This window comes from Peromyscus leucopus, chromosome 5 (genome assembly GCF_004664715.2).
Source record: "Peromyscus leucopus breed LL Stock chromosome 5, UCI_PerLeu_2.1, whole genome shotgun sequence".
Classification (NCBI taxonomy): domain Eukaryota; kingdom Metazoa; phylum Chordata; class Mammalia; order Rodentia; family Cricetidae; genus Peromyscus; species Peromyscus leucopus.
In genome coordinates this window covers 77,183,526-77,206,990 of record NC_051067.1, presented here as the reverse complement: position 1 = coordinate 77,206,990, position 23,465 = coordinate 77,183,526, and the positions used below count along the sequence as shown (strand labels likewise).

Genomic DNA, 23,465 nt, shown 5'->3' with positions numbered 1-23,465 from the left:
GAAGACAGAAACTGGTACCAGGTTATGGGTACTGCTGTGACAGACGTGACCATGTTTTTGGGAGGACTGTGAAAAGGTACCTTGGACTAGGAAAGCGTTTGAATGATGTAAGCAGAACTTAATGAGCCAGTTCATTCAGAGCTTGGAAGACAGTCATGCTGAGAGCTATGTAGACTGAGGAGACCCAACTTAAGAGATTTCAGAAGGAAATAAATTAGCAATTGGGTTAGAGACCATTCTTATGATATTTGGGCAAAGAAAGTAGCTGCTTTCTTTCCTTGTCCTGAAAATTTGCCTGAGGCCAAATTGAAAGCAATGGACTAATTTCTCTGGAGGAGATTTCAAGGCAGCCTAAAAGTGACTCTGTTGCTTAGCTATTAGTGATCACTGTTACATAGGAATACAAAGAAAAAGAGCTTCTATGTTCTTGCCTTCCTTTAAGGATGGACTGTGACCTGAGAATTTTAAGCTGGGATAAACCCTTTCCTCTCCGGGTTACTTATAGCCACCGTCTTTACCACAGCAATGAAAAATCTAAGATAATCCCTTGAGAGGACCAAGCAGACACCATAATAGGCTGCCCAGTCTTCTCTGACATCAAGCCTCAATTTCAGTTTTCTAAGATTGAACAAGCAGTTTCTGAGAGAGCTATGAACAAAGGGCAATTAATCACTAATGCCCCTGACAACAGGACAAGGGAGATAAGATGTACCAAGCCTGGGCTGCTGAGCCAGCCCACACAGTCCACATGTACTAGGCCAGCCAGCCTCCACAGCAGCTCAAGGACAAAGCCTGGGACTTGTCCAGGCCTACCCCAAAATGGAAAGCTATAGCCTTAACCAGCCCCTGGCTAGCCCTGGCCAGTTAGAACGTACTATAATATGATGGCTATGGACTGGACTGGGACTCCTTGCCAAGAACAGTTCCCAGGGTGTAGCTCAAACTCTTAATGTTCTTGGCAAGGAGTCCCAGTCTGGTCCATAGCCAGGCTCTGATCAGGACCCCTGGGAAGCCACTTCTCCATCACTGTGGCAAGATGCCCCATGGAAACAAGAAAGACTTGTGTGGGGTCATGGTTTCTGCCTGTCATGATCTAGCAACTCAGCTCACGGTGGTGGACATGTGTCAGTGAAGGCAGTCCATATCAGAACTGTGTAGCAAGAATCTAAAAAGGTCTTATTAATAAAAACAAACTCAAGGTGAATGCTGGAAGATCAGAGAATCAGAACAAGCCACAGCTACCTCACCTTGCCAATTCTTCAGCCGCTCCTGTTTCCTTAGACTGGAAGCCTCTGAGTCCTCATCCGAATGGATCTCAGCTGAACTGCTGCTCAAAAGCCTAAAAGCTTAACCAAGCTCTAGTTCCTGGTTTTCATGCCTTAAATACCTTTCTGCTTTCTGCCATCACTTTCTGGGATTAGAGGCTCTTGTTACCACACCTGGCTGTTTCCAGTGTGGCTTTAAACTCACAGAGATCCAGATGGATCTCTGCCTCTGGAATGCTAGGATTAAAGGCGTGTGTGCCACCATTTTCTGGCCTCTATATCTAGTGGCTGTTCTGTTCTCTGACCCCAGATAAGTTTATTAGGGTGCACAATATTTTAGGGAACACATTATCATCACAGAACTGAGCAGGAAGCAGACGGCATGGCTGCAAACAGGAGCTAGGTTAACCTGCACAAACCTGCTCCTAAGAAGTCACCACTGCCAGCAAAGCGCCATCTCCCCAGATAGTGCCACTAGCTGGGGAACAAGTCCTCCCAGAGTGAGACTATGGGGAACACTTCTGGTCGACACCATAACACCAGGCATCCTTTCTCTAGGCTGGCAGCTGAGTCCCACATTGCATTCTTTGTGTGCCTCATTCGTGACGTCAGCACATGTATAATTAGGCAGATGACTCCCTGCTTAAGTCAGAAACAAAATGGGCAGTTACAGACAAGACAATGTATGTGGGTCCTGGCAGTGGGAACAAAGGGAGCTGGCAGATTCTGAACAAAGTGAGAAGTTGATGGGACTTGGCAGTCCCTGAAGAGGGCTATTAAATGGGGCTTAGGTCACAGAGTGATGCGCTGCCACGTAGACGAGACCTTGGAGTCAGAATGCAGAATGTCTGCTAGGAAGAAGATAGTTCTAAAGTTAAGAAAGATGTTTGAACAGACCCAAACAAGGCAATATCAATAGCCGTGCGAACCTGGAAGGGGAAAGACTTTCTACAATTATTTTATGGTGGACTCAGAGGGGCAAATGCATGCTGTGTGCTTTCGTGCTTATTTGGTGCTTTGAGCAGGATGGAACGAGGACCCGGCTCTCCTATCATGTATGTCTCTGGTAATCTTTCTGTAAGGAAGGACTGAGCTAGGCTCCAGAGCTTCTGAACTTGAGTCTGAGTCACATGGTTTCTACCAGCTCCCTGCTTTGGGAAAGTGCCCCACACTCATCCTGCTGTCCTAGAGGTGCCTCGTGTTACAGGATAACAACGCTGCTGTGGAGTGGCCGAAGGGAGGTGACAGGGGATCCTCCTAACCTGCTCCAGTTTCTAGAGAAACAGATGAACTTACTTCTTCAGGAAGCCTCTTTGCTCCAATCAGATTGCAAGTTTGAGAATTGTCTAATGTTAATGTGTATCATTTATTTTTAAATTTGCCTCTGCCTGTGATGGCATCCTGAGTTCTGATTTTGTAATCTGGAGTTTAACTACTCAGAGATTTAAAAAGTGTGGGAGTTCAGGAAAGATTAATTCTGCCCTGATTTATATATTTCTTACATAGGACTATAAAGTAGAGCTAAGTGCTGGGTATGGTGGCCTATGTCAGAAATCCTAGCACTTATTAGATAGAGGCAGGGGGATCAGGAGTTCAAGGTCATCCTTAGTTACAAAGCTAGTTCAAGGGCAGCATGAGTTACACAAGCCTTGTCTCAAAGCAAACAAACAATAGAATTTCAGTGCCCAGTGTGTTGTGCTCAGTAAATGTAAGCTATTATTAGTCCGTTTTTGATTGACTGGACTAATTGGTGTCATAGCTAGCTCACATTTTCTTCAAGACACAGTGACCTTAGCTAATAATGAATCATACGTGTACTTGGAAGTCAATAAGGGAGCACATATGTGTTCTCACCACAGCACACGGAGGGGCATGGATATTATCTCAACAATGCATGCATGCCAGACACGACATTATACTGTGGATGAGGGGACTTGGATCTTGGATTTATTTTTCTGCTCATTCCATCACATTCATTCTGCTTTCCTAGTGTTCACTGTAAGTCTTAGATTTAGGGCGATCACTCCTTAATTCATTATTTGTTCTAGTTTGTTGGTAATATGTTTAAAGCGATTACTTTTCCTATGAATCTAGTTTTAGCCAACTTATGTGTAATAATTTGATTACAGTCCAGATATTCTGAAAATTGTTTCAATTTTAATTCTGAAAGGAGTGTCAAGTCAGGTGTGGTGGTTCAGGCAATCCCAGCACTCAGAAGATAGATGGTCAGACTTTGAACAGCCTAGACCCTGTCTAAAAGAAAATTCAGAAATCTCAAAATTCCCAAAGGCAGGCTCTTGTCCTTTTGTCTGGTTATTAGTTACTGGATATGCTCACCTTGAAGTATGTGAAGGATTGACTTAGCACCGGACAAGTTCAGCTTCAAGAAAATGCTTCAGAAAAAATAAAAGGAGTTCTCTGGAGAATTATTGGTAAGATTTCCCCTCTCTTCACCTATGTCTGTTTCCACTTGTTTCCAGACACTTGTTGTACTTAATATTCACACTGCTGGCAAACAATACTGTCCTGCCCCCAGTCAAATATAATGCTTCACATGCTTTCAGTTTCCTGACACTTACATATACCTGATTAAAATATTCTTTGAAATCTTCTTGAGTAACTAGGGTAGTTTCTGTTGACTGAACCCTGGTTCATCACCAATGCATGGGCAGGGTCTAGAGCAGCTGTAGACATCTAGTTTCTCCAGCTGGACACCTAGATGAAAATGGTGTGGCCATCTTCAATCCCTATCCCGTGCTTCATTACAGGCTGCAGGCATGGGAAGAGCGAGGAGCAAGCATTGAGGGTCGAGACAGGACTAGGAGGGCCACTTGGGTTTCTGTTCCCATTCTCGGAATGCACGGCTAGCTGAGCAGGCAATGCCCAGCTGCGATCCCGGTGTGCAGGGGATACTGGTGTATAGCGAGTAGTTTCTGCTACAGGGTTGTCCTGCCACGTGCATTCTAGTTACATGTGAATGCACTGTAACTTGGTGCAATGTCCGATATTGAACTACAAATTGCGTTGATTAGGAGGCTGCCATTTTCCTTTTATCTTGAGCCTTCTGCCTCAGATACTTTCCTGGTAATTGAAAATTTCCAATAATAATCTTTTCTTTGTGTTGAAACTTTACTTATATACCATGAAACATGATCATATCTACTCCTTCCCCCCTTCAATTTATCCAGTCTCCCAACAAAGCTCCCTCCATAATTGAAGTCTTTTTGTTTATGATAACCCACTAAATCTAATTAGTGCTGCTCATGAGTATGGGGCCCTCCACAGGAGCATGGGAACGCTACAATCCAAGAGAGAATGATTCTCCCTCCCCAGCCACTAGCTCCTCAGGAAGAATGAGGCCTGGAGAGCACCTCCCATCAATTCCAGAATTTTGGCTGGATTGATCTTTCGAGGGTCCTGTGGAGAAGATTGCTGCTGTAATTTGATGAGCACAGTGGCCATGTCAAGTCCAGAAGACTGGATTCCACAGCACTCCTCCTAAATCTTCTAATATTCTTCTCCTCTCCTACTGAGACATTCTCTGAGCTTCAGTGGTAGTGTGCACACATGTGTGTGTTGGGGAGTAATAACGATGTCCCAGTTTAGGAATGAGCACTCAGTCTCTTCCTTCAGCACCATGATGAGTTCTGCATTAACTGCAGAAAGAAGCTTCCCTGGCTCAGGTGGGAGTAGTGACCGTCTATGGGTGTAAACATGAATCCTCATAAGGTGCCTGATTCTGCCTTTTCTGTTGCTGTGTGTCTTTGTTACCTTTCTATTGCTGTGATAAACACGATGATGAAAAGCAACTGGGGAGGAAAGGGTTATCTCCTCTTACAGCTTGTAGTTGTCATCCAAGGGCAGGAACCTGGAGGCAGACCGAAGCAGAAGCTGTAGAGGAGTGCTGCTTACTAGCTGGCTCCTCAAGGCTTGCTAAGCCTGCTTTCTTGTACACACCAGGACCACCAGTCCAGTATGGTATCACCTACAATGGCCTGGCCCTCCCACATCAATCAGTAACCAAGAAAATGCACCACAAGCTTGCTCACAGGCCAATCTGGGAGAGCCACATTTCCTCAATTGTGGTTCCTTCTTTCCAAATGACTCCAGTTTGTATCAAGTTGACATGAAACTAGCAGCACATCATAATAAACATCATGACCAAACACAGTTTGGGGAAGGAAAGGATTTGTTTTAGGTTATAGGTAACAACCCACCGTCAAAGGAAGAAAAACAAGAGCTTAGGGCAGGAGCCTGGGGGCAAGAGTTGAAGCCAAGACTTGGAGGCAAGTTTTTTAATGACTTACCCAACTACCTTCCTCATACAGTCCAGTCCTACTTGCCCAGGGATGACAGCACCCACAGGGAGTCAGCCCTCCTCCAACCTTAATCGAAACCACGACAATACCCTATAGATACATACGCCCACAGGCTAATCTCATAGGCAACTCCTCAGTAGAAATTCCCTCTGTAGGTCTAGGTTTGTATCAAGTCAACAAAAACTGTGACAGAAGGCAATTTGATAGCATGACCATTTAGCAAAAAAGCAGGTTCTACTCTAGGGTCCAGGACCTCCCCTACCAAGGGCTTCTGACCAGGATTACAGTAGCAGACATGATTCCTTCCTGTGGAACAGACCTCAAATCCAATCAGAATGCGGTCAGTTACCCCATAACAGTCATGCTACCAGCAGGCTACCTTACCTGGTTAAGTTGGTATGATAATGGAGGGTCCAGTGCTGGAAGACCACTGATGTCTTTTCTTCAGCAACCTGCATAGCACTTTATGGCACTATGGAAGCTAGCCAGCAGGGAGGCCTGGACAGTTTGAGACTGGTTTCTCTTGGCCTTTAACCAGTGTGTGATGCTTTTAGCACTGGGGTCTTACCATATAGCTGTGGTGGGTTACCAAGGGCAAAGGCAATATCCTGTATTATTCTGGGGACTTATGAAGTCTCTCTGACCAGTAACTATGGATAAAGACCAGGCATTGCACTGTGATACACATTTAATAATCCAAGTCTGGGAACAGGATTGTCCACTCTACTTAAAATTTGTTTTGTTTTGTTGAGACAGGGTCTCTATGTAGTCCTTGGCTGTTCTGGAGCTCTTATGTAGACCAGGATGTAGACCAACAGAGATCCTCCTGCCTCTACTTCCCAAGTGCCTGGCTTTGTTTACTAACTAGTGGGTTCCATAAGACTTTTCCATGTGTCCTTAGTCTCATTTAACTCACCCATGACTTCTCCCCATCACCCCACCTCCACCTCTACTCAATCCTTTAAACTCACCCATGACTTCTCCCCATCACCCCACCTCCAGCCCTACTCAATCCCAAACTCACCCATGACTTCTCCCCATCACCCCACCCCACCTCCACCCCTACTCAATCCTTTAAACTCACCCATGACTTCTCCCCATCACCCCACCTCCACCCCTACTCAATCCCAAACTCACCCATGACTTCTCCCCATCACCCCACCCCACCTCCACCCTACTCAATCCTTTAAACTCACCCATGACTTCTCCCCATCACCCCACCTCCAGCCCTACTCAATCCCAAACTCACCCATGACTTCTCCCCATCACCCCACCCCACCTCCACCCCTACTCAATCCTTTAAACTCACCCATGACTTCTCCCCATCACCCCACCTCCACCCCTACTCAATCCTTTAAACTCACCCATGACTTCTCCCCATCACCCCACCTCCACCCCTACTCAATCCTTTAGCCCCCCTCACCCCCTCCCCCCACCCACCCACCCCCTCCCGTGTTCACTTCGCTCTCACCTCACACTGTAGTCCATTAGGCCTCTAATTGTGTTTTTAGTTGGGTGTGAGACAGTGGGTTCCTTCCACATGGCGTTCGTACGCCCTTCCTTTGGGTGAGTGCCCCCTTCTCCTCTGTGTGCCTGCTCTCCTACCTGTTTTCCCCCACCCCAGTATTCCACCTCTCTCTTTTCGATAATCTACTATCTCCCCCACTTAGTGTGCCCCCTCATGCTCATTTCTAATTTTCAGGCTTCCACTTGTGCTCCAAATCAAACACACAACATGATAATACTTAAAAACATTTTACACGGTAAACTTTTTTTCTTACCAGATAAAATTAGACAATAAAATGAAGTGGTTATTGGTGTCTTGTGAGAGACCAAGCACAGAAATCCCTGCTCAGCCCCCACTGAGCTGCCAGAAGCGCTAGGAATTTTGTTTTAGTACGTTAGTTTGAAGTTTGTCTTTCATCTTTTCATCTGCTTCTATGACAACCTCATTTTTGCTTAGTGTTCTTATTATATTCCAATATACATTCCAGTGGACTCATGGTCATACATAGTTCACAAGTGTTCTCTTTTCTCAATTACTATAGCCTCTACCCTGGTTCTCTTGTTGATTGAATTTAACCAAGTATTTTCAAGAAAGGCCCAAAGTTATGATTCCTAAGTCCTCATGTATTTACATTTTTAACTTTGACTTTTAGTATCCCTCCCCCAAAGACAAAAAGGGTTTTGTTTTTTGTTGTTGTTATCTGTCTTTACAATGGATTTAATGAAAACTTTGCATTACACTGCATGTCTTAGTTAGGGTTTTATTGCTGTGAAGACACCATGACCATGGCAACCTTTATAAAGCAAAACATTTGACTGGGGCTGGCTTACAGTTCAGAGGTTTAGTCTATTGTCATCAGTGGCAGGAGAAGCATGGCTGCACACAGACAGACACGGTGCTGGAGTAATAGCTGAGAGTTCTACATCTTGATTCACAGGCAACAGGAAGTGAACTGTCTCACTGGGTGTGGCTTGAGCATAGCCTGCCTCCATAGTGACACATTTCCTCCAACAAACCCATACCTTCTAGTAGGGCCACTCCCAGTGGGCCATGCTTTGGGTATGTTTTTCTCAGACCAGTACCCTCCCCCGCTTATCTTAATAGAATTTATCAATCCTTGTCAAGTCGTTAGACCCAGGGAGAACACAAGCTCCACAGAGAGCTGATCTGTCTTCATCTCCATGCAGAACAGTGTCTGGTAGATGCTCAGCAAGCTGACTTAGTTCATGTGGTGTTTCAGCAATTCAGTTGGAGCTGTGACCTTCTGAACCTCATCCCACACTGTCCTTTCCTAGCCACTACCAGCCCAGCCCCTTCAGCTCAGCCATGAATGTCCAGGAGAATGCAGCCCTCAGGAAGAAAGAGTCTAAAATGGTGGCTTGGTGCTGCTGAAGACCAGGCATGGGTGACTCTGATCTACTCCTTCAAAGAGGTGCCCCTCCCTGAAAGCCAAGGCATGGAAGTGTGTATGGGAGTCTAGGCTACTGCCATCTCTATGCACTGTCCTGAATGGGGGGGATGTGTGTGCCTCTCATGCGGTGGGTGCCAACAAGGGCCAGGAGATAGACCTAGGTGCTTTACATTCTATTCCTGAGAGAGATGAAAGTTTCTAGGAATTAAGTCCAGTTTCACATGGGATAGATAAAAATGGAGATCACAAAAACCTCTTAGTAGAGATTTGCAGGACAGAAATATATCCCCCAGAACCTTTAACTGTATGGATACACACTCTGAACCACCATTAATTCGCCAACATACAGGAAGCAGCAGAAGTTAATCTTGGAACTGCTCGGACTACACTCCGTTGGAAGTATGCTAAGGACAAGCAAGGGCAGTTTGTGGAGAGTCAGCAGCCTGTTAGTTCTACAGCATCCACACCCAGGACCGCTTGGGGTGAAACTAATATCGAGGCTCCATCAAGTAAGAAAAAGACAAAAAATAACTTCAGAGAACAGAAATGTACGAGTGAAGCTGAAGCACACGCAAGGGTGTTCCCTGGAATGAGAACTGGGTCAGTGTCAGGAAGTTAACAGAACTGGCTCGAGAGACGGAGGACAGCAGCTGGAAACCGAGGCCCCCCCGCCCCCGGACTACAAAGCAAACTGCGGGCTCAGCATCCTTCATAGCTGATCTTTTCTGGTATTGAGGTGGCTTTTTTTATAAGATACATTTCTTCTGTTTCTTTAAAAAAAAAAAAAAAAAAAAAAGTCAGTGGGGAGTTCCTGAAGGGCTGATTCTATCCTGCCATTTCCACAAACTTGCCTTCAAAAAGGGCGAGTTAACTTTTCAGAATACTTTATGAATCTTGTTGGGCTATGTAACTGGGCAAAGGAAGGATAATAACGCATTAACAGAAATGGTCTTATTCTGACATATGTGGAGATTTTTAAGGGAGTGTTAGGCCCCTTTCAAACTGTTGCCCAGGCAGAGAAAAATACTGAGCCCGCAGTTACTCCAAAGTGTGACCCATTAGCAGGCTTCTCATCTAACAGGCTCATCTCTTTCTGTTTAATAACCAAAGCATAAATTGCTTCAAATAAACTGCAATACTGACATTTGAGTTTCCTAGGATTCCTCTAGAAGTTTCCCTGGTTTTTCGACAGTTTATTAAACTGACACCCATTTTAAACAGAAACCAGCACCAGTACACAAATGAAGAGGCAGCTCCCGGGTAGGGCACTTTTCCAGCATGAACAAATTCCTAGGTCTGTTCCCAACCCAAGTGAGTAAGGGAAAACCCAGAGAACGCCTATTTCAAAGTCCACACTGCCACTGAGCAACAGGCTACATTTTCTTCCACTAGCTAGAAGAAGAGGGGCAACTTCTGGGAAAATAGGAGTGAAGGGTACATCTATAAGGGTGACCATGTATTACTACTGAAAAGCCAAAGTTTAGTTTGTCAAAGAACATTTTATACTGCATGCTATACTCATGGAAACAGGATCTATGCCCTTGATTAAGCAAAGTGAATGCAGAACCAACAGTTTCAAATAACATTACAGGAAAAAAAATAAACAAATGAGGGTAGGAGAGATTGTGTAGTCATCAAATGTAACCACATCCTATCATAAGCCCTTACCCTTGCAGGGAACACAACACAGGTGGGGAGTACCAGCTCCCAGACTGTCTACCGTAGACATAACACCTTTGAGGGATCATGGTCACCCCTGCTCCTCATCTGTCCCCCTCTCAGATGAAATGTCAAAATGACCACCCTCAGTAGTTTCCCTTTGCTTGGGCAGCAAAACTGTGGTAGTCACGGGGGCGGAACTCCAGTTCATTCTGAGCCACACATCCTTGAGTTGTACCTGTTCAAAGAACCACGTCTTTGGGGCCCATAGGGCTGGGTTGTCTAGAAAGGGCTCTTTTCTAATCCAAGGGCTGGCAGTGGTCTTGCTGGGGCACATGATAGGTTGGTGGAACATGTGCTGGGAGAAGAGCTTTCACTACATTTTCCATTCTTCCTTCCTGATGCTGACGCCACGCTCATCCAAGTCTCCGAACACATTAGACTTTTTCATCGTTTACCCATGGACCTGTTCAGCTTCAGGAAGGCCAGAATATGAGGGCCACAAATTCTTGCAGCTCTTTTGTCTTTTTGCTGCCTTCCTAAGTTTATGTGGTGCCTGTCCCCTTGTGCAAAGGCGGCTGCTGCTGCTTTTTTATGGATCTGGTCTCCCTCATTTCTCATCACCATTTAGTTCCTGAGACAGGGCTCTAACAATCTGGCTGTGTGCTGCTATGCTGCTTCCAGCCTCTCCGTGGCTAGGGCGGGTTCCACACTGTGCTGCCTCTTAGACTTTTATGTGGCATCTATTTAATATTCGTGTTTACGAAGGGCTTAGCAGTGCACCCAAATATAGTCTTTAGGATTTGGGTGAGAAGTTGAATGTATTCAGATATTCAACAAATGTTTATTGGTACCCATAAAGCATTGCAAGCTTATCGAAGATGACATCAAGATGATCTCATATTTTGATTTTTAAAGGCTGAAATATCATTTTTAAGCCTTAAATAAAATGGAAGGAAGTCTGGAGAACATCATGCTTCTAACAATGCTCTGGAAATGCAGTTGGATTTGATATGCAGTCAGGAGTTTCCAACAGACGTTGATTGTACAATAAACTTAACACAGAGAATCTGCCAGTGTGACAGAGCAGCTTTAAATCAGGTTTAGAGCTTGTCATGCCTGAATACACATGCTAATATTTCAGTCAGCCTCTAGTGCAGCTGTTAAAACATGTGGGCTCTGTAGATCAAATGGGACTTCTAAATTTCATGAGTTCTGAGTTCTGATTCTTAGGATTATTTTGCTTTTCTAATTAGAAAGCAGACATCGCTTCTGATAGAGGAACATTAAGATTTATTGATCATCCAAAAATATCTTGCAGAACAATAAATTTTGCATTTCATAATTTAAAAAGTTGATACATAGTTGCCGATTTTGAACACTTTCAAGAGCAGAAGAAAATGTCAAAACTTTGCATATGTAACAGGAAGCTGACTGCTCATTCAGAAAACAGATTTGTAAGTGATGTCTATTTCAACTAAGACAGCAGTTTTCTTGCAACTTTGCTCAGCTAATCAAAAAATTTAATTCTTAAGGATATACATGTTTACTTTCTTCTGAATTTTTAACAAGTATTAAATATTTCAAGGGTTATTCCTCTCCGTCATTCTTTAATTTCTCCTTCCTACCCACCAGCCATCAGAACTTACTGTCTCCATGGGCTTCATGACTATGTTTTTCTGCCTTAAGTTTTGTAAATGACTTCCTCAGGACCATCTTCTCATAACTTCTCTTCACACACGGAATCAGGTAATAGGTTTCTCTTCTTTGTCTAGTTTGCAAGGCTGGGTTGTATCATTATTACCAGCTTTGCTGACTGACACACAGTGTCCCACACATGGTCTAGGAACCAGCCATACCTTGATCTGGTTGGAGCTGTGTTGGGCTGCCTTTCTTCAGGTGTTCACACATCAGTTGACTTGGTATCAATTGACTTGTAACCTGGGAAAACCACTTGTCCCTTTTTAATCTTTCAGATTCTAACTTGGGCTACATATTTTATGTAACAAATCTGACTTCTTAGGTGAAACTCAGTAAGATTGGTCAGAAAAATGATGCTTGCTGGATGGGATCAGAGCCCAAGCAAGTGGGCCACATTGTAACATCAAGGAAGGAAATACATTGCTAAGATTTAAATATTTAATCTACTTGCTTAGGTAAATTTGGAAGCAAATTCGATGTCCAAACCAATTAAATGAAAACATTTACAATTATTAAGTTCAATATTGTGAACTTGAACAAAGAATGTTTCCAGATACATTTGTTAGTTCAGAAACGGAATTTTTTGACTTTCAACTTTGCTTTTACAAGATTAATAGTCTTAAATTTAACTACTTAAAATATCATAGCCATGTTTACAAGGTAAAAACTAAGTTTTGTACAGCATTATTAGTAATGCAGCTTCCGAAGTTAAGCATCAGGGGTTAACTTTGCTTTTTTTTGATCTGCATTGCACATCTTGCTCTTTTAGTATGACAGGGGCACAACCCTCACCACCCTCACAATGCCCTGTAAGTCCCACTCATCACCAGTCGGCAAGTTTGTTTTAATAGCCGGAAGGTGAAAAATTCAGTCTAAAGAAGCAGAATTTTGATGAAATATTTGATCACAAAACATGCAGTAGTGAATTTTCAATTCACAAATTATTTCTGTGGCTCGGTGAAGATTACAGCAGCTGGCACAAATCACGGAAACTGGGGCTTCACTTGATTCCAATCACTGCTTACCATTCAGCTGCCGCTGGCATGCACAGGTCGAATAATGGCAAACGGAACACAATATCTACCTCACAAACACATCAGTTCACCCATTATTGGCTGCCTGGATTAGCTTCACCACACAAGGCACAGCTGGAAAGCTGTCACCTAGGCTTCCACACCCGCCTCGCTAGCTAACCAGACACGAGTCCCCATTGCTTGGCTTGACTTCTCCTTCCAGCAGCAAGTTCATCACAACCTTGGTGAGATAGCTGCAGGTGCCCCGTGTTCCCAGTGGGGGCGTGTTGTAGAAGGAGGTCATATCATCCTACAAAGGAAGAAGAGAGCAAACAAGTCTTTGGAACTGACAGGTGAAATCAGCAGCTGCCTAAGAGGGAAATAAATTTGCAAAAAGATTTCCTCATGGAAATTATGAGTTTCCCGAACTTCGCTTTCATTTTCCTGAGGCATCTTCTCAGCATATAAAACAAAAGCAGACATTTTTAGCAGCCTTCTCTTTGCCAGTAATTTTTATTTACTTGGGGAACCCTTTCACAGATGAGCATGCAATGTTAAACAGAGAGCCAGAAGGGACTGCATTAGACAGTACACAGCTCCAGTGATGGCCGTTCTACACTCCCATCTCCCTCTGAATTTATTTTACAGCCTTCTGCAATCAGTGGATCCTCCCTGGCAAAACACATTTTAATTGTCAGCCATATAAAAAAATTATCTCATCTTGGATTTCTTTTTATTCTTTTGTCAGAACTTCATTGCTCAATCGACTAGTAATTAGCTAAAAAGAAATATTAATTCCTCAAGTAAGTCTGACTGCCTCTCAAGCATTCTAATTTTGTAGTCTGTAAATCTGTTTGGGGCATGAAATGATAAGATCAGAGACCATTTCAACAGCCAAGACAATGAAACCCTCTGCAGAACGCTGTCCTCTCCACTTACTTGTTTTTCTATTTCTTTTAGCCGACTCTCATCTTTTTGGAACTCATGAAATGCTTCTTTGACCAGTCTGTCTAGATCCACTTTGTCTTGGAATTCTAGTTCAGGGTTTCTTTCCAGCACAATGGACACGACCATTAATAACTAGAAGAGACAGATATGGAAAGCCACTGACATGAACCACGGGTGACACAGTCTGCACAGGGTTTCATCACTGGATCTGATGGGCAGTGCTCTGTATACTAAGAAGCACCTATGGATAGAATCCTAACTGAAAACTGGCAGCACGTGTTCTATTTGGAACATGCATGTTTATCACAGTATCCCTGTAGCCACAGGGAGATCTTTTTAGTCATTGCTAGTTTTTTGAAGATGGCATTTTGGGGATGGAGAGAAAGCTCAGTTGGTCAAGAGCTTGCCTTCATCAACCTATTTGGTTGTACCATAATTTATCCCCAAAAGTAATGCACATTTTAAGAGTTTATTTTTGATTAAGTGTGTGTGTGTGTGTGTGTGTGTGTGTGTGTGTGTGTGTGTGTGTGAGTGCAGTGCCCACAGAGACCAGAAGAGAAGAGGGCACTGGATCCCCTGGAGCTAGAGTTATAGGCAAATATGAGCTACTTGATGTGGATGCTGGAGGCTAAACTTGAGTCCTCTGGAAAAGCAGCAAGTGCTCTTAACCACTGAGCCATCTTTCCAAGCTCCTATAATGCTCATTATTATTAGTTTTTAATTTTCAGGTTTTTTTTGAGAGAGAGTCTCTTTACATAGTTCTGGCTATCCTGGAACTCACTGTGTAGACCAGGCTAGCCTGGAAGCCACAGAGATCCACTTGCCTCTGCCTCCCAAGTGCTAGGATTAAAGGTCTGAGCCACCACAACTGGCTTATAATGCCTAGTTTAGACAGCAAAGGTCCATGTACAGACTGTAGCCATGTTTGTAGTAATTGGTAAGGGCCTTCTGATGAACCTTATGCTTTGTACACTAACCAGGAAACAGACTTCCTAGTTCTAAATTTAGGAATCTTACTGGGTGTATCTTATCTAAATGTGGCAAGGCAGAACCTGAAGACACTACAGTAAAATCCAGGGGTTACAATGTGGCAGACCCATGGGTGGGGCAGGCTTTAGACAGAGAATATGGACTTGTGCTGCAGTTCTAAGGGAAATTTCTTCAGCCAGAGGAAAGGTACCAAGGTCATCAGAGCTCAACAAGAAGAAGCTCTAAGTCCACAATCTACCCTGGACACTGGACATGAAAAGCTAAGGACACTGCACAATGAGGGTATCCTCCCAAGCCTGACTTTCTGGACCCCATCTCTGCATCAGTCCTCCTACCTGCCCTCTGAATGACTGGACAGTCCTATTCCATATCCCCAGCCTTCAGAGAGGAGACTGAATGTCTCTCAGGTTTGATAGCAGCTCCAGAAGTAATGGGCTAAGCAGGGACCAAATCTACTTTAATATTTACTGACTGCTTCTATGTCAATGAGACATATGACTTACTTGCAAGAATATAACATGACAGAGACACTGCCCGAGAAAGAGGCAGTGGGAGGATTGGCCATGTAATAAATTCTCCATTCCAGGAACTCATCGTACAGTGTTTTATGGCAACAGAGGGCAAGTGTGTGGATGCATGTGCACAGCTGCATGTACTTCAGTACTCTACACAATGTCTTCTCTTCAGAGGCAGAAGTTTGGAAAAATGGCCTTCAAAACACTAGCAGCAATGATCTCTTGCTCTCCACAATTCTCTGAATTGTTGCAATATTCTACAATAGCAGTGTATTATTCCTATATGTAGGAAAAACTAAAAACTAAATGGAAAGAACTGATCTCTCCCTCTGCTGTTACGGCACTGCTGATGCACTGGCTGCAGGGGATGAGTGCAGCTGGGTGAGTGGTCAGTTTGGTTTTTCCACCTAAGGGAGTTTAAGGTACTTGAACCATAGGACACAGTACTTGATCCAGGTCAAGGATGTCTGTCTTCTTAATGACTCTTTTGGAGGAGCTGACAGGTGATAAACAGAGTTCTTGGTGTCGGGGGAGAGGGTAGTTTTCCTATGTTAGTCTTTAGTGAGCAGATAGAAAGCAAGCCTTCAATGATCTACATTTTTTTTTTTTAAAATACAAACCTCTACAATGATCTGTCTGTACTTTGGCTGGTCAATGTTTCCCAACATGTCTTCAACAAGGAGAGAAAAATTCATCTCATACATAGTCATATCGGACAAGGTTGGTTGCTGAAAAAGAAAAAAACTTCCACGTTAACATGCTGAATGTTATCCTCTGTGTATCATTTAATAGAGGAATTTCATTTTCTAATCAATAATCTTTCCAGTTTCTATAAAACTGGAGAGAGTATTTTCACCCCTGTGACTAAGTTTTATATATGTCAAACTACTGAAGCCAGCCAGCCGACTATTGTGATAAATTAAGACTCCCACTTTTAGTAGTCATCTTCATTACGTTAATAATTTTAGGGGAAAGAACTGTATTAAAAATCCATTCCACAAATAAAAGTAACAGATAAAAACTGAGACTATGAATAGAGTACATATTGCATTCAGAATTAACATGAGACATTATGGGTGTTGGACTTCAGGATGTAAGTCATTGCTATTGCATTTGTATCATTTCTGTTGTTTATTCCAAGCTTCCAGCAGAAAAATGCTACAAATAAGCAAAAAATAGTGTGCAGAAATTGCAGGAAACAGAAAAAGGAGGCAAAACTAAAAGAAAATTTCCCTTTGCCTTTTGTTTAGAACAAATCAACCATCTTTTATTCATGGAGGACACCTAGTCCCACCCACATCAGAGCATGGAGAGCATGGTGGCCAACTGTGACTGTCCACCTGATTGGATTAAGAAGCACACAGAGCATTAATGAGGCACACTTTTGACTGAGTTAGGAAGACCCAGCCTAAATGTAGGCAGCAGGAGCTAGAGTCTGACTAAAAGGGGAAAAGCCTATTATGCACTGGTATTCCCCACTTTCTGCTTCTCAGTCACCACCTTGAACCCAACTGTTCTCACTGTCACCCTTGCCCTGCCATGGCAGACTGCATTCCTCTGAACCATGAGCTACAATAGACCCATTCTCCCTTTGTTGCTTTGGGCCAGGTACTTGGTGATGAGCAAAGTAAATATAATAGAGAGAGTCCTCAAGGACAGAGAGGAGAGTCCTAATGTTGGACTTGTGAGCCAGAAAGCAGAGAAGGTCAATGGAATTATCCAAGAGATAGAGGGAAGATAGGGCCCATTTGCTTTATCTCAGTGGTTTACAGGGAACTTAGCCATAGTTTAAAAAAAAAAAAAGAAAGAAAAGGACCCCATTTGTTACCTAGATCAGGACTGAGGAAGTCCTTCTTCTTGACATAGGTAACAGAAAATTGTTCAGTCTGCTGTGATATGCCTCAGTCCTATATTCAGTACAACTATTGTATTCCACAGTCAGCAGACTCCAACATATTGTTACAAGTACTACCTGACCTGGAAACCTGAAGCTTGGCTGCCTAGACAGGTGGCTACTATGAGTGCTTAGATGTCTAATAATAGGCTTAGTGTGCTCATAGGAGGAAGGAAAGACTCTTTTTTGATTTCATATTAACTTCTTAATATATTTTATTAGAAAGGCAGCCTCTCTCCTAGGCACTGATGATAGTTAATCATAGAGAAGAGACATCAAGCTTGCCTTATTTTCCACTCTTCTGAAAGGACTGAGAGTAGAGCAGAGAGGTAAAGAGAAAAGGCTTAGAAGCCAACCCATCAGGTGTCAGTTACTTACTGAGTGTGGGACCCTGGGGAAAATCATTCCACTGTTTTGGAACTCCTCATCCTGAATTGCATGGGAATAATAAAGTACCTTTCTTGAAGTAGGGGTAAGCTAAACTTTGCCTCTATGTGATCTGGTGAAGGGCAGTCACAATCATAACAGCCTAGTAAAGAATTAATTTCATGGAAGGAATAGATAAATAAACAAGCACTAAGAAAGAGCTGATCATGTCTAACTCAGTATTACCAACTAGAAAACACAATTACAAGAATTAGTAAACATCTGTAAATAATAACCTTCAATATAAATAGTCTCAACTTGCCAATAAAGAGACACAAACTGGATAGATGATTGGTTTTAAAATGGATGATTGGACCTAATTATTTGTTGTCCCCAAGAAACACACCTCACTGGTAAAGATACTCACAAACTCAGAGTCAATGAATGGAAGTCAATCTATTAGGTGAGAAGTGGGCTGATAGCTGATAAATTAGACTCAAATCAAAATCAAAGGAGATAAATAAAGTCATTACAGTAATACTAATATAGAGGACAATACACCACAAAACTGTAACAGTTGTAAATATATATGCACCAAATTCCAATTCCATAAATAAATACAAACAGACACAAAAGGTGACACAAGTCCTAATATAACATCGGGTAACCAGCACTCAACTCTCATCTTTAGATAAGTAGTGCAAGGGACTTCAGAGTTCATGATAGCTCGTTTCAGTTGTCAGTCTGACATAATCCAGGACCACCTGGGAGTCTCAAAGAAGGACTTTCTAGATTAAGTCAGCCTATAGGCATGTCTGTGGGTGATGATCTTGACTAATGGGAAGACTTGTCCACTGTGGGTAACACCATTCCCTGGCCTACGGATCCTGGAATGTCTATGAAATGGAAAAGAGAACTGAATACCAGCGTGCACACACTGACTCATCATGCTCTCTGCTCTTGACTATGGACAGAATAGGATTATCTGCTTCAAGTCCCTGCTACTTGTCTGCCCACCAACGACGGCCACCTTCTGGAACTGTGAGTCAGATACACTTCTCTCCATTAAGTTGCTTTTGTCAGGGTATTTTATCAGAGCAGCAGGAAACAAAACCAAGACAGAATTAAACCATAACAGAGATCAAATAGAGATATGTCAGAACACTCCACCCAACAGAGACAGAATACATAGTTTTCTCAGCAGCTTATGGCACCTTTAAAAAAATAGATCATATTCTAGGCCACAAATCAAGTCTTAGCAAATACAAAAGAATAAAAATAATTTCTCATGTCTTATCAGACCAAACTGCAATAAAACTAGAAATCAACAGTGAGAAAAACTATAGAAACTGCATAAACATGTAGAGAATGAACAACACGTGAATAACCAGATGGTCACTGAAGAAATCAAGGAGAAAATTACAAATTTCTAGAATCAAATGAAAAAGAAAGTACAACTTACCAGAACCTTTGAGATATAGCTAAGGCAGTTCTAAAGAAGAAAGGTTATATGATAGCTTACATTAAAGGGGGAGGAGCTGGAGGGATGGCTCAGTGGTTAAGAACTGTTCTTCCAGAGGAACTGAGTTCTAGGCTGGAGAGATGGCTCAGCCGTTAAAGGCTAGGCTCACAACCAAAAATATAAAGGAACTGAGTTCCACTTCCAGCACCATGTCAGGTGGCTCACAGGCAGCTTGCTCCAAGGGCAATCTGACACCTCTGGTCTCTATGGGCACCTGAACTCATGTGCACATACTCACCACACAGGCCTTTAATCCAGATCTTTCAGGCTAGGAAAGACATGCCTTTAATGCTCAGTCTTGAAGTACTTTAAATTTGTCTTCCATCTTTCCCTTATGGTACTATTTCTATAATTCCTAAAAGTGAGTTTCTTTCCTAATACTTCTATTTATTTCAATGCTTTAATTTATATAAGTAGGTATTTTAATTTATGTTTGTTGGGGCTAGGGTTAGTTCTACATGTTCAATGGTTATGGATTCTTCTGGGCGTAGACCAGATGCTTTTGTAAGGGAAGCTATGCTGTGATTATTCCAAGCACACTTTCCAGGATGCTTGCCTTGTTCCAACTTGTCTCCTCTCGTAGGCTGGCTGATGAGTGATTATAAATCAGGGAACATATGTCTAATTTGAGGATGGTGATGGGCAGTGTATGCATACTTCATTGCTCTATTCAATTAAGCTCTCTATTCTTAATTTACTACTAAATCCTCCTTAGTCCTTTACATTTCATAAAGGATAATGTGAATGTTTTAATTAAGAAAATGTAGCCTATTATTTCCCATCTCATAGGCTACACCTTGAGCTAATGTTTTTATGATTGATCTTTTGCTTACTGTTATTCCTTTTTAGGGTTTGATAAAGATGGAGGTATATAGGCTGGGGAAGACCCATGTCTTTAATCTAGGTCTTGAGCAGGAAGGCATACTTCTAATATGGCCTACACCTGCTGCTGGAAGCCTATAAGGACATGGAAGGAAGAAGCTTTTGCTCTTTGCCTGCTTGCTTTCACCTTGCTAGCAAACCTATTCCTTCACTGACATTAGAGCCTACTTCTTCAGGATTCCAGCATATACTGAAGACCAGCTGAGACATGTAGCCTTGCAGACTGAACAACTACTGGATTTCTGAACTTTCCGTTCACAGTCAGCCATTGTTGGGTTAACTATACTGCTGCCTGTTAAGTCATTCTAATAAATCCCCATTATATACATACATACATACACACACATACATACATACACACATACATTCACACACACATACATACATACACACACATACATACATATACACACATACATACATACATTCACACATACATACATACATACACACACACATACATACACACACACACATACATACATACATACATTCACACATACACATATTTTTTTTGGAGCTGAGGATCGAATCCAGGGCCTCTAGCAAGCGCTCTACCACTGAGCTAAATCCCCAACCCTGACACACACATAGTCTATAAGTTGTTACTCTAGAGAAACTGGACTAATATAATATGAATAGCTAAAAATGCTAAAAATAAGTTTAAAATAAACAAAAGATTTAAAATAAATAACCTAATGATGTACCACAAGGTCTTAGAAAAAAGGAACATTCTGAATCCCAAAGCAATATATGGCAATAAATAATACAGAGCAGGGCAGAAATTAAAGGAGACTAAAAGAGTACTAGCTAGAAAAGCTCAGGTCTATAACAATCAATGAGACTGAAGCAGTAAAGCCCCCAATGAAAAGTGCAGGAATGGATGGATTCACCATCAAATTCTCCCAAACCTTTAAATAAGACCTAATGCCAATGCTTCTCAAACCATGTCTTACAATAGATTTTTCTTACTTTCAAATTCATTCTAGGAAGCTAGCACTGCCCTCATAGCAATGCTAGATAAAGATACAACAAAAATAAGAAAACTGTCATAACATTTGCAGCAAAATTGATAAAACTAGAAAAGGTTTTGTTAAGCTAGACTCAGAAAGACAAATTATGAATAGATTTCTTTCATACAGAGAACCTAGATTTAAAAGTGAGTGTGTGTGTGTGTGTGTGTGTGTGTGTGTGTGTGTGTGTATGAGTGTGCATGTGCCACAAAAATAAAAAGTGGATCATGAGAGGGGAGAAAGGGATCTTAAGAGATGGGGAAGTAGAGATGGTAACAGAATACATGTAATAAGAAAGCAGAAGGTGGGAAGAAAGGGAACCAACTTTGAGGGGGTAGGGGGTGTACAGGGGAGCTTAGTTGAGGAGAGGAACTAAGAACAAAGTATGACAACACATGCCTGAAGATACTATGATAAAACTCATTACTTTGTATATTAACCTAAAAAATACTTAAAACAAAACAAAAAAGACACATAAAATGAAACCAAGACAGTTGCAGGAAAATGGATCAAACCAGAACTCATTATGTTAAGAGATGTAAGGCTGACTTGGACAGACCTCATGGTTCCTCTTATACATGAAACCAGGTGAACTATACTGTGTGTGTGTGCGTGCGTGCGTGCGTGCGTGCGTGTGTGTGTGTGTGTGTGTGTGTGTGTGTGTGTACACATTATGTACACACATACATAATGAGACTGGAAAGTGGATCATGAGGGAAAGAAAGATTTTAATCAAGTAGGGAAAGAGAAGGTGTACAGATTACATGTGACATAAAAGCAGAAGGGACTATCTGGGAGAAGGAAGGGGATTAGCCAGAGGAAGCAGGGAGCATGGAAGAGGGCAGTGGAGGAGGGAAATGAATGAGAACAAAGTTTATTGACACATAGATGTAGTGGTGGTTGTCTGTGCCATACCCTGAAGCCTGCCCCTAGTGAGGCTGCAGGTAGCTGCTAGGTACCTGCCTTGGGCATGGCCTGGACAGGGACTCTTAAGACCTGGGATGTATGTAGGTACGTGTGCGCTCTCTCTCCTCTTTGCTATCCTGTGGTCTTGGATGCTAGTGCTATGGATCAAGGCAGAACTCTCCTGAGAACCATGTAGAACCATGCCCCACCCCTTCAGGATTCTGTGACCAATTCCCTTTATTCTTGTTGTAAGTTAACCCCTGAATAAATTCCTTTGATCATCAAATAGACTCCACGGAATTATCCCATTGCATATATATGAAAATCTAATAATGAAACTCATTATTCTGTATCCTAACCTAAAAAATTAATGAAGAAGGAAGGAAGGAAGGAAGGAAAGAAGGAAGGAAGGAAGGAAGGAAGGAAGGAAGGAAGGAAGGAAGGAAGGAAGAAGAAAAAAAGGTCCACACAGAATTGTTATCAGAACAAAATGGCACTTGGATTTGTAAAATGAAACTATATAACATATTTTTGCGTGGGATGTCCTGTATGCTGTAAATATATGTTGCTATGATTGATTGATAAATAAAATGCTGATTGGTCAGTAGCCAGGCAGGAAGGATAGTGTAGGTGGGACAAGAAGGAGGAGAATGCTGGGAGGTGGAAGGCTGAGGCAGGGAGACGCTGCCAGCCACCACAAGAAGCATGATGTAAGATACTGGTAAGCCACGAACCACGTGGCAAGGTACAGATTTATAGAAATGGGTTAATTTAAGATATAAGAACAGATAGCAAGCAGCCTGCCATGGCCATACAGTTTATAAGTAATATAAGTCTCTGTGTGTTTACTTGGGGGATGCGAGTGGGAGAGATTTGTCCTGACTGTGGGCCAGGCAGGACCAGGAAAACTTCAGCTACATATTTTTAATGCAGAGAGGCTGCTGAATGTAGCTGAGGCTACCATGGAATCAAATGGAACCTGGTAGGTATAGTGGGGTGGGGAGGTCAGACAGGTGTCAACAGGTGGCCATGCTGCACTGCCAATGAGGGCAGGGATGAGAAGCCTCAGGGCTAACAGCAGAGGTGCTGCCAGGGTTGTCAGGAGACAGGCTGACTAGAGCAGCAGCCACAGGGCATCTGAAGAAGGCTACAGCACCCAACTTTTGAATTCATTTTTTGAGTAAGAACTAGACCTGTGATATAATTCAAACTTTGAATGGCTAAGGGGGTTCAATGAAGGACCCACAGCAGGTCCTTAGACACCCCCTCCTGTGGAGAAGAACACTACCAATTTCTTGTGAGCTGTTCCACAGACACTCTTGTGTTTATTTATGCAAAATACACATGGGTATATCTAAGACTATTTTTTTCATATAAAGAGCTATCTCAAAATTAATGTGGTTAAAGTTTCAATACTAGAAGCAGATATAGTACTGTATTTCTGCTTCTGTATAAGCAGAATGAATTAAATACCAGGACTAAATAAATGATATCACATCAAAGAAGCAGGCCATTTCATACAATCAAGAAAATCATCCATGCACAGAGGAGTGA

At 42.5% G+C, this 23,465-nt stretch overlaps 1 protein-coding gene across 5 annotated transcripts in view; it reads right to left on the bottom strand.

Annotated features, from left to right (window-relative positions):
* Nucleotides 1-11,431: 11,431 nt before the first annotated feature.
* The window catches only part of Phkb (phosphorylase kinase regulatory subunit beta), a 210,132-nt gene continuing 198,098 nt past the window's right edge, over nucleotides 11,432-23,465 (bottom strand). For all 5 annotated transcript variants that reach the window (XM_028893952.2, XM_028893954.2, XM_028893951.2 and 2 more), the window contains 3 exons: nucleotides 15,949-16,056; nucleotides 13,815-13,955; nucleotides 11,432-13,185 (listed from right to left, as the gene is read on the bottom strand). In XM_028893952.2, the coding sequence (XP_028749785.1) occupies nucleotides 13,048-13,185; nucleotides 13,815-13,955; nucleotides 15,949-16,056 (387 nt within the window). In that variant the 3' untranslated portion in view covers nucleotides 11,432-13,047. The remainder of the gene's footprint in view (nucleotides 13,186-13,814; nucleotides 13,956-15,948; nucleotides 16,057-23,465) is intronic.